Here is a 12,329-nt window from a genome sequence, read left to right on the forward strand (position 1 = left end):
ATGACATGAAAAAAAAACTATTGAAATATTTATTACTTTTAAGGGTTTATACATTTGTTGGTAAAATGTTTTTAAAAACACACAAATGTCATACTACTACTAATAAATAATAATATTAATAATAGAATTATAGAACTGCAAGACAACACAAGAATCCCTAAGGCTGGTGCAACATTGTGAAAATACATAAGATAGAAACGTAAGTTGCTAAGGATGCATAGAAAGCCACCTCTCCCTTTCTTTCCTTTCCTTCTATTGAACAGGGCACGCGCCGTGACGTCACCTGCAACTGACCGGGGGGGGGGGGAAATGCAGCTCTGGTCACGTGACACACACTCTTACTCTTAACTAGCCGGAGAAGGTGAAGGCGCGGGCAAGGCGGCGAAAACTACGTTTCCCAGAAAGCCCTGCGAGGAGCCCTGCCCCGCCCCCGTCAGCGTTGCGTCTCAAGTCCGGCCGGCCTGCAGGGAGCGTTGTCTCCAGAAGGTTCAGACTTGAGTGGCGGAAAGGACGGGGCTTGAGAGCGCCCCCTTCTCCCACCGCTGGCTATGATAGGTGAGTGGGACCCGGATGCAGCGTGTGTTCCCCCTCCGTTGGGGAATCTAAGGGAGGCAGAGCCGGTCTGCTCCACAATAAGGTCGCTGCACGCTGCTTTGCTCATGTTGAATAATAATCTGAAACCTTTGGTCCCTAGGCGCACATACAGGGTGTTCCTCAAAACTCTATATACATTTAACAGATTATAATTCTTATTTTTTTCATTATTTCATCCCCCTGTCCCCCAAAGTATGCTCTTTTTGGAATTTCTTTACATTTTAAGGCAAAAATATATGCAAATTTAATAACTTACAATTTTTGATATTTTTTTGTTACATTTCTCCCCAAAATACATATATTCCCTTAACAATTTATAATTCTGGACGTCTTTTTCATTTTTTCCAAAGAGATGTACACACTTTAACAGTTTATAATTATAGATTTATTTGAATTTCCTGACAAAAATGTACGCTATAATTCTGTTTTGGTTTTTTTTTGGGTTTTTTTTTTTTTGCAATAGCCCTCCCAACATTTTTTTTAACTCTCTGCTGCTCCTGCCCCTAATATATAAAAGATCCCAATACAGGCAGCCCCCGAGTTACAAACATCCAAATTACAAATTACTCCTAGTTAAGAATGGAGCTCAGACAACAGGAACTAAGAGAAATCTAACCCTACTAAGGGAAATTCACTCCTAAAATTTTTGGAAAATAATAGCCTTCATAACCTTTTGGGAAAACACCTTTTGGACATCATAACGTTTTTTTAAAAAGCATGACCTTTCAGAGAAGAGCCAAAAACCCTCTAGAGCAGGCATGGGCAAACTTTGGCTCTCCAGGTGTTTTGGACTTCAACTTTTGGAGTTGCAGTCCAAAACACTGGGAGGGCTAAAGTTTGCCCATGCCTACTCTAGAGCAAAATATTCTCTTGTGGTATACAACCAGATATAATTATGCAAGGCAATGGTTTCAGTTGTTAGACTGAATAACCTGTTATCTCTGATTTGTTAGGAAAACAGAGATTTGCCAGTGCATAAAAACAGCTTTAGAAGTGTTTTTAGTGCCCTAAATATATATACTCTCCCATAAAACAACTTGTTTAATACCATGCACTCAAGAGACAAAAATGAAGTAGGCTTGGATGAAAATAACATAATTGGTTTATTCACAACCTTCATGTGTTCAGCATACACAAATACAAATCTTATCAGTCCAGTTTCAGACATGTTTGAGATAATTCTCTGTGCCATCCGTTCAGGGCATCTCTCTTATAACAAAACAGCTATAAACAGGTTACATAGTCAAAAGGAGACAGAGCATATGGTCTGCAGCCCCTTCTGCAACTTCTCAGAAACCATAGAGTAAAGGAAGCTGCACACCAGAACATACATACATGAAACAGTAAGCAACAGGATCATAGATAAACATTACTAGAGAAGGCTTGAAGAAGGTTGTCATTTCCAACATGAAAGAGTCATCATGAGGAAAGGGAGTCTCCACTGAAACCTTTACACCAATCCTTGTTTCCACAACAAGCCGAATTTTAAAAATCCAATTATCACAAGGACAGAAAGTGAGGGGAAATCTTCTGAACATGGACACAAACATCAATACAGATGCCACATGGTGGTTAATCCTTATCTATACTATCCAAAGATCATATAGACACATACACACGCACACACACACACAAACGGCTGGAGTTACTCTTTAAAAATGTACTTGTTCCAATTTGCATACAAATTCAACTTAAGAACAAACTTACAGAATCTATCTTGTTTGTAACTTGGGGACTGTAAAAAAGTGTTGTGCAATTACAAAAAAAATTTAAGGTAACTTGGCATCGCTGTGCTTTACCGTGTGCTGCATAGGAATGACAAATTTGAACATATTATCATAAAATGGAATTTGTAACACTGATTAAATCATTATTATAATGTTTGTACATCAATATAAAGGTATTTCCTTAGTGATCACATGATCATATTTATTAAGTGTGAACAGTTGTTAACATTTGGGGGGGGGCGTGACCAATCTGTATACACACACACACCCCTTTGCCAATTCTGAAGGATTCTAATATAATTCAGATGCCTAAATACAGTCAGCTCTCCATATCCAGAGATTCTGCATCTGCAGATGTGACCGTCTATGGCTTGAAAATATTAAAAACAAAAAAACATATGTGGGATACAACTTTGCTGTATATAATGGGACTTGATCCAAGCCCTGGTGAAAACCAAGGGCCCATTGTAATCTAAAGTCACCTGATTTCATTTGATCTTAGAAAGCTAAGTAGGGTCAGGCCTGATTAGTACTTGGACAGCAGACCATCAAAAAATACCAACAGTTGTAAGGTGCACTGGTATTTCAGAAGAAGGAACTGGCAAACCCACTTCTGAGTATTCCTTGCCTATGAAAACGGTATGCTATTCATAACTTGATTCAAAGCAGCAACCAACATAAGTAGCCTTAGGCTATATTCACAGGAAGGCAATGGTAAACACTATGAAATTCATGGGATCGCCATAAGTTGACAGGCAACACATACAAAGATATCCAGATATCTCCAGATACTGCACTATTTGACTTGCGGGAATGTATCTTTTTCTTTTCATTTTCAAAATAGAATATCCCAATACATTGCAGCCCTACAGGTCTCTGATGCTTCTCCTATACTGGCAGCACAGTTGCTTTTATTAGAGGACAGCAGATAATCTATAGGTGATGGGGATGAAGAATCGATACATAGCAACCCTGTTTACCTTCCTAGGACCATAGGATAGTCAGCGTAATTATTTTGAATTTTTTGTAGATCAGGGCTTCTTAAACCTTTTTCACTCACAACTCTTTTCTGCCAAATAAATGTGTATGTGACTCCCAAGTAAGAGGTATATAGATAAGCATTAAAAAAATCAAACATTTACTGATAACAAATCAGTATCTGCATGGCTTGCTAAACGGACTGATTTTCTTTTCTTTCTTTTTTTTTGGAGTATAGCTGAAGCATTTTCTGCAGAGTCCACTGTAAACACTGCATGTTGTTAACAGATTTGCGGAAATGGGTGGCATCCAGCAACCTTTTACTGTTGCCAGTTTTTTCCTGATCCCAACATTGAGCTAAGGGGACCCCACTTGGGGTTAAGACCCCAATGTAAGAAGCAGTGTTCTAGATTATCAGGTCTGGTTTGTAGCCGCATTTTGTTTGAATCCAATAGGCGGGCTTTCATGAATCACATATACTGTAAATGATGTCACTAACACAGTAAATATCATGCCAACACTGGAAAAGAGTAGATGGGAGAGAAAGCCCCTTCATCTGAGCAGCAGGGGTATGTCAGTGAAAGATAGCTGTGGCTTGCCAGTTGCCTCTTCTCATTTTATTCTTTTGGAGGGCTGTCTAATGATTTCTTGGACCTGCACAAAGATTCTGCCAAATATATTATTTTAAAAAACAGTGTTTTACCAAGGTGTGCCTATGCTATCCTTTCTGAACTTTTGAGAAGCAGAGTTATAGTGCAAAAGTGCCATTTCACTCTTTAGATAAATAAAGGAAGAGATGAACAGTTACTGTTCCAATATGTCTTGGAATTACAAAGTAACCCATTCCAGAGTGGATATAAAATGTGGCAACTGGTGCCACAACTTCCCAGAAAATAGTCTGGATGTTTGGATATTTTTTTTAAATACCTAATAATTTCAGCAATAACTGATGCAATTTATTGAAACATTTGCCTTATAAAAGATTTCTGTTTTTTGTTTTTTATTTTATGCGTTGGAAAAAGAGAAAGGCCCTTTCTGCACATTTCTGATGTCTGTACATAAAAGACATATTGTCACTGAAGTTACTTGTCTTGATTATGTTACCTTGGCTCTTTTTTTCCAGAGAAGAAATTATTCTTTGGTGCATTTTAATTGATGTATACACCTTTAATTTTTTTTTACTGATTCGTAGATAATATCTTCCCAGGAAAGGGTTTTAAAGTGAATTGGAATACCTAAGCAATATTTAGAAATACTGTAACTGTTGGATGTGTTTGTTCATGTCTGAATGGGGTGTGTGTTTCTGCCTTATTGGTTTTCTGAACAGCAATAATGATGATGATGATAATACTACTTTATTTATATCCCACCCCATATCCTCGAAGGGACTCAGAGTGGTTTACAACAATGTGAATAATACAACATAAACAATTATAAAACAAATAACCAATTTAAGTTAAATTGACAAAAGTAATGGACAAATCGGTAAAAGTGAACCAAAACATATTAAATTAACACACACCATTAATAAGTAAACTGGGCTTATATAAAAGCCTGCTTATAAAGCCAGGTAGGCTTTATAGACCCAACCCAAGGTAAGTTTTTCTTTTTTAGAGTTACTGTAAAAGTATTTTTTCCATATGCCTTTTTTTTGTTTGAACTATTTTCTTGCTTCATAAGAAGTCTAGTTTTCAATAATAAAACTGTTCTGTGTGTTTCTGTATGCAGTAAATAATACAGAATAGAGAGGGAAATTATGTGCACCTAGCTACAGCATTCATTTGTTGAAAGATGGTCTTGCCAATCTCTTGCATCTTCTTTCACTGACATTTATTGTTATCCAGGGTTAGAAGAATGTCTTCCACTCTGCAATGCTGTGGAAAAATATTGCATATCTCAGATATTTTTATTCATCACAACTCTTAATGCTAGCTTTGTGTCAGATGTTGAAAGCCTTGGAGGTGTTAGATTTCAACTTTGCTTGCTATTACCAGTAGTGTGGGATGGCAGGGGTTTTCGTCTTCAACACAGAAGGGACACACACAATCCATATTTGCATTATATAAAGGGTGGTAATATATGTAAATACGAAATAAATAATAACTTCTTTGCTGATACATCTCATAAATATTCATAAATAAGAATAGATTGCTATAAGAACTAAAATGCATTTGTATGTGGATGTGCCCAAGTTATTTTGTTGACTTATCACAATCTCCTGAATTTCATAGGGTTTTATTAGGCAAGAATATACAGAAGTGGTTTTGCCAGTTTGTTCTTCTGAAACACAGCCTACAGCACCTATTTTTGTAGCTACATTTCATATTGCATAGGAGCATAATTTGAGATCATTGGCCAAGCAGGCTGCTAATCATTTGCACTACATAAACAATAGTTTCTTTTGAATTATTCATGTGTAAAAACACTACATAGACACCAAACACTTGAAGAGTAAAGGATGATTTTGTATGGAAGCAAGACCCATTGAATTTAAGTAGATTTACTTGACTACACTCAGCACGTGCTGTACATGTCTAGAACTTTTCAGAAACAAAGTGTGACAGCTTTCTGATAAAACAGAATTTTGCAATAACATGGAAAGCAAATGTCTTGATGAAAATCTACTCTGAACCATCATAACAAATGTAACGTGTAATGTGTTTGCAGTACAACATCGCAGTGTAAATACTCAGTGTAATATATTTGTAAAGCTTAACTTCAAAAGTAACATTTTTGCTTCTGTGCAATGATTTAACAAACACTTCAAAATTAAGTGTGTATTATGAGGTTTAGACTCTGTTAGGCATGTATTTATTTACTGCCTGCCTATAGCTCAGCGGTTTTCAAATTTTGTTCTGCGGAATCCTAGATTATCACAAAGTCATCAAAAGAGTTCTATGAAAAATCTTTAAAATCTTTATTAAATCCATGCCAGCGTATGAAGATTTTATTGAAATTCAATGTACCTCCGCTTTATAAACAAAATGTGCATGTGTGTTACTGAATGACTGTTCGGTAGGATTGATAGATGTATAGCTGTCAGCAGCTGGAAATCCTGTCTGAGCAATGCTCCCCTTCATGTCCACCTTCTGATGTAAATCAGGCATTTCAGCTTATGCTTACAAAAAAAACCCCAAAAACAAATTTAGGAGTAAGTTGGATGCAGATTTAGCCGTTGGACATTAAGCCCAACATCAAAACTATTTAAAGTAAAACAATAGAATGATTTCATTCATCACTCTAGATGTGAGTCCAATATTTTTCTATATCAAAATAAAGATTTGTGGTCATATCCAACATGTTTCTGTATCAAAACAAAGGTTTGTGGTTATATTTTAAATATTTTATTTTTTTATTTTCAATCTACTAAATTATACAAAACACTCCTGCAATAGGAGTAGATGAAAGAAGGAAGAACTTTGTGGGGTTCACAATGTTTAGGGACAGAGTCAGGGTTCCTAAGGGTGGGTGCGGGGAGTCTTCTTAAGGATTTCTTGACCAAAAAATTTGGGAACCACTGCTGTAGCTTAAGAGCCATTTAATGTTGACATACCTTGTTAATTGAGGAATTGTTTCCCAAAATAATGAACAAGAGCCTACCCTGGTTTTTCAATCTTCAGTAGTCCCCTTAGGTTTCCGGATCCCAACATTGCAGTGGGAGCCAACTGGCAGTATTGTTTTGTCACTCTCTGTGATATAGAGCTAACAAATAGCAAATCTTTTCTTATTGTCTTTTTCTTTTGCTTGATATTTCCTTGCTGCCAAGGTTTTACAAACCATGATGAGCAGATTTTCCATTAAAAGTTTCCACAAGTTTCTTTCCACAATGTTCCAAGTTTTATCTGTGCCCTTCAGCCTCTTAATTTCTTTCCCCCTTCAGTTTAATGTAGTTTGTATTGTCTTTAAACTTTTCAGTTGTTTTGTGTATCTACACATCATAAATTATTTCTTTTTCTGTCGGTTGGTTGGGCATTTATCAAATTGTTCTTCTGATAAGGAAAGACTGGAAACATGAGTCAGCAGGACTAAATTCTGTTTGTGTCATCTCTTGGCCGACACGCTAAATAAGAATTATTTATGGAAAATAATTGGAACGTGTTGCATTTTGTGCCTAAATATACTGTTCTGGTTTTTAAGCTGCCTCATTTGTGTCAGTGTTTTGGGACATCTGTTTTCTGAGGATGAATTCCGAAAATTGAAACAAAATATTTTGCTACATGTTGCTAATAAGATTTTGGGGAGATGGCTTTCAAACGTTATACCTTCAGTGAACTAAACCTTTCTGTGTTGATGTTTTGGTTCGGTGCATGTCAGCTGTGATAACCTTCTGCTTCAATTGTAACGGGACCTAGGGTCATGTTTTAGAAACTGCACTATCAGCAAATTGCCCCTGGAGCCTCATGGTTCATCCAGTTACAGATGGCCAAGCTGGATGATATAAGGGAGATACGACAATAATTTCCCTATGCTGATTTTGGATGATTTTACTGAAAATATGTTTTAGAGGCTATGACCTAAGGGAGAATGACAAGTGTCTGATTAATATTTCCTGTCATTCTTCCATCTCACTATAATTCATATTCTTGAACTGCTATGTAACAAAACTATAGGGTCCTTTTATCCCTTCATGGGTGGATCCACACTGCATAATTACTGCAGTTTGATACCACCTTAACTGTCGTGGCTTCATACTGTGATATTCTGGGCTTGGCAAATTGGTCAGGTATTTAGAATTCCCTAATAAATCCTTCTGAACTCCAGCATTAGAACTCTGCAGGAGAAAATTCAGAGTATCACTAAAAACTACATATTGCAGGATTCCATAAGAGTATGCTCAGACAGCTAAAGATCTACCAAAGTGTTGTTACTGTGTAGTATGGATATACCACATGAGGAGAAAATCAGATTGGGAAAAAACAGTTTTATATATTTGGGGACTCGCTGTGTTCTGGACCTAATTGGCAGTTTTTTGGGAAAAAGTCTCTGACATATTATTATCTCCTGCTGCCCTTATCCCTATCCAATCTGGCATTACTCCTATATGTCATATAGGGAAATCAATAATGCCAAATATAATCTCTTGTGCTATTTTATCAGTTGTAGTTGATTTCTTCTTCTATTTTGTTGCCAAAGAATGTCAATGATTACCTGCTACACACAGTGAAAACACTTAATTTGAGCCTAGACTGAAATCAGAGCATGTTCAAGATGTATTTGATGGAACTTCACTGCATTCAAATGTTTGCAGAGATTCTGTTTGAGGATTAATTTTAAAATGTTTTGCATTCAATAGCACCCTTTAGGTAAATGGAAGAAAAGTGTTCCAGCTTAACTGGTCCACAGTTTACAGTCTGAAAATGCTATGGCAAGTACATGGGGAATTTTTAAATGTCACAAAAGCACAAGGAGACTTTAGTAGTAGTTAATCCACAGATATAGCACTCCCTTTGGAAACTTGATAAAGCTCTGGCTTTATTACTTTCAGTAATTGTTAGAAGACCTTTGCATTTGGTTACTTGGAAAAGCTAGGATTAAGTTTATAGAAGTTGGGCTTTTGTTGAATGTTTTATTTGAAATGTCAATGTAGTGTTGTGTTTTTCGAATGTATTTGATCCCTCTGAGCCTACACATTTTAGTCAACATATAAATGGCAGGAATAGTCTATTCATGTTTCTCAAGAATTTAGGCTACAGTCCTGTATCCATTGACCTGGAAATAAACCTTACTGAACTCAGTGAGACTTTCACCCATATATAACATTGTTTTGTGATAATGTTTGATAAATATTTTACCACATGTTGCCACAAGCCAGAATTTGAGAAAGAACTGTAGCAACACCTTCAAGATTTTTTTTTGGCATAAGATTTTGTGGATATAAACTATATTCTTCAGATGCAGTACAAATTGATGTCAGGAATAAAGCATATTTATGCATCTGGGGTGTGGAATAGAATATAGGATCCAGAAAGAAGCAATTCGTGTCCTTTCCCCTAAATTTGGTTTGAATCTTCCTGGATCATATACACCCAATCTCATTCTTACAACTATAAAAATATGCTTTATATTTGATATCACTCTGTACTGTATCTGAAAAAGTGGGTTTATACTTGTGAGAGCATATATTAACATAAAAACCAGTTATTCTTAAAGGTGCTGTCACACTTCAGCACTAAACATGGGTAATACTAAAATGGAGTACTGGGCTGTGTCTAACAATAGGATGTGGTACAAAAATGACCCACTTGTTGCTATTTTTATTGTATTGAACTGAAATTTAAATGTGAAGTACTTTTTTTAAAAAACAAGAATTTGGGGAAGGGTTGCCATTCCCTCTTCAAAATCGAACAAACAGCAATGAGGTCTAGCTGATTTGCTTTTCCTGTTAAAATTTATTGAGCAAGAGAATACAATGTGTATTTTTGGGTGCATATCCTTCATGGTGATGCATGCCAGTTTGTGCCTACTGGGTAACTAAATGCCATAAGGAGCTGCAGTGGGTTAACCAATGTTTTTATCATTGTGCTTTCCTTCTGAAGGATTTGGATGACCTGATTGCATGAGGAACCTGGAAGAATATAAACATTGACATGTTCTGAAGACCTTGCGCCCTTTGAACAGAGTGAAAGACAGTGCTCTATGTTAATAATGAATAGCCAGGAGCCATCTGCTGAAGTCCTATCCTTGAAGTCCAGGTCCAAATTTAGTCAACCTTCCAACACAAAATGAAGATCTTAGAATATGACTAGCTGTGCCCGGCCATGCGTTACTCTGGCATTTTCTGGTGGTGTTGGTGAGAACTTGTTGAGGTAGTGGTGGTATTGAATGTCAGTTGTATGGTGTCGGGTTCTCTTCTCCCAGTTGTGCTGTGGGTCCGTCTTCCAAAGAAAGCACCAAGACACACGCGGGTAGATTCCAACAAGTTTTATTGTACTGAATACCAGAACCTTCTTTTGTGCCACATATATAGGGACTCTTACATACCAGAGGGTCATTGATGTTTTATGGCCGGCCTGCTTTATGGCTGGCATCTGTTCTTTGTCCGCTGAGCAGAGATGTCAAGGATTGGAGATCCTGACATCACGCCCCCCCCAAAAACCGTCCTCCCCCCTCGTGTGGAGGTTTGTGTGGGTTTTGAGCGTGAAACCTCTTGATGAGTGTGGGTGCATTTATGTCAGAATCCCTGACCCATTCTGATTCACTGAGGGGGAAATGCTTCCACCTGACGAAATATTGGAGAGTGTTTTTCCTGACTCTGGAGTCTAATATTTCCGCCACCTCATAGTGTTGGTTGCCGCCTATCATGATGGGCGGGGGCGGGGGCTTGGCTGGGTGCCAGTGGGAGCTCTCGGTAGCTGGTTTGAGGAGACTGAAGTGGAAAACGGGGTGAATCATCCTGTAGGACTGGGGGAGTTCTAGTTCTGCGGTGACTTCATTCACTAGTCTTTTGACCGCGAAGGGGCCAATGTATTTGGCTGCCAACTTCTTGGTTGGCTGCCTTCCCTTGAGGTATTTGGTGGAGAGGTAGACCTGTTGCCCTGGCTTGAGGTCCTAATCTGGTCTCCTGTGTTTGTCCGCTTGGTGTTTGTAAGCTGCCTTGGCCTCGTCAAGAGCCTGTGTGATGACAGGCCATGCGTCCTTGATACTTGCCATCCATTCTGCAAAGGGGACTGGGTCAGACTGGATGACCTCTGGGGTTGGCAGCGTGCGGAGGTTACGGCCGTAAACTATCTCGAATGGGGAGTGCCCTGTGCTGGAATGTACCGAATTATTGTAGGCCACCTGGGCATAGGCCAAAAACTTTGACCAATTATCCTGTTGGTAGTTGGTGTAACATCTCAGGTATTGTTCCAGCACCTGGTTGACCCTCTCTGTTTGCCCGTCAGTCTGGGGGTGGTATGCTGTGCTGAGGGCTTGCTTGGCCCCTAATTGGCGTAGGAACGCTTTCCAAAATCTGGACACAAATACGGAGCCCCGGTCCGAAATGACCTTCGAGGGAGCCCCATGGTGCTTATAGCAGTGTTCAATGAACAATTGCGCCAATTGCTCTGCATTGGGCATGCTCCTGCATGGGATGAAGTGTGCCTGCTTGGAGAAGAGGTCTACTACTACCCAAATCACGGTCTTCCCATTGTTGGGGGGCAGGTCTACAATGAAATCCATGCTGATGTGTTCCCAGGGGGCTGCTGGGGTTTCTAGGGGCCTGAGGAGCCCTGATGGTTTGCCCCCTCCCCCTTTCACTGTGGCACAGACTGGGCATTGGTGAACATACGCCTTCACATCCTTTCTCATGAGAGGCCACCATTATTTCCTCCGCACTAAATGCAGAGTTTTTACAAATCCAAAGTGCCCCGCTGTTTTGTTGTCATGATGATCGTGAAGGACTAGTTTCCTTTGGTCCTCAGGGACATACGTTCTGCTGCCTTTCAGCCACACCCCGTCCTTATAATCTAATTCCTGATAGTGTTCCCTGAGCCAGGGGTCCCTGATGTCCTTCTCTGGGGGAGGGGTGGCCTCTGGTCCTGTCCCCTCTTTCTTCGCCTTGCTCCTCGTGACCACCCCCATTCCCAGCTGGGTGTTGGAAAAGATTGTCCCCATTGTGTGTTGTTTATCTGCGTGGTACTGCGGCAACCTGGATAAGGCGTCCGCTAGGAAGTTTTCCTTTCCAGGCAGGTACTTTAGCTCAAAGTCAAATCGGGCAAAGAATTTGGCCCACCTCAGTTGCTTTGGGGTCATTTTGCGTGGTGTTTGGAGTGCTTCTAGGTTTCTGTGATCCGTGTACACTACAAATTTGTGAGGGGCTCCTTCCAAAAGGTGCCTCCAGGCTTCTAAGGCAAATTTGACTGCGGCAGCTTCCTTTTCCCAGATGGGCCAGTGTGACTCTGTTGTGTTGAACTTCCGGGAGAGGTAACTACAGGGGCGCAACATGCCCTTGTCATCCTTCTGGAGTAACACTGCCCCCGTGGCTGCGTCACTGGCATCTACTTGTATGACAAAGGGGTGTTGGGTGTCTGGGTGTTTCAGGATCGGCTC

General features: G+C 39.4%; 1 protein-coding gene across 4 annotated transcripts in view; it reads left to right on the forward strand.

Annotated features, from left to right (window-relative positions):
- The first annotated feature begins 331 nt into the window (after positions 1-331).
- The window catches only part of prkn (parkin RBR E3 ubiquitin protein ligase), a 990,653-nt gene continuing 978,655 nt past the window's right edge, over positions 332-12,329 (forward strand). The window contains exon 1 of one of the 4 annotated variants that reach the window (XM_062968968.1): positions 332-555. In XM_062968968.1, coding sequence (XP_062825038.1) covers positions 549-555 — 7 coding nt within the window. In that variant the 5' untranslated portion in view covers positions 332-548. The remainder of the gene's footprint in view (positions 556-12,329) is intronic. The other 3 variants (XM_062968967.1, XM_062968966.1, XM_062968965.1) reach the window with 3 other exon arrangements.

This window comes from Anolis carolinensis, chromosome 1 (assembly GCF_035594765.1).
Source record: "Anolis carolinensis isolate JA03-04 chromosome 1, rAnoCar3.1.pri, whole genome shotgun sequence".
In the NCBI taxonomy this organism is placed as follows: domain Eukaryota; kingdom Metazoa; phylum Chordata; class Lepidosauria; order Squamata; family Dactyloidae; genus Anolis; species Anolis carolinensis.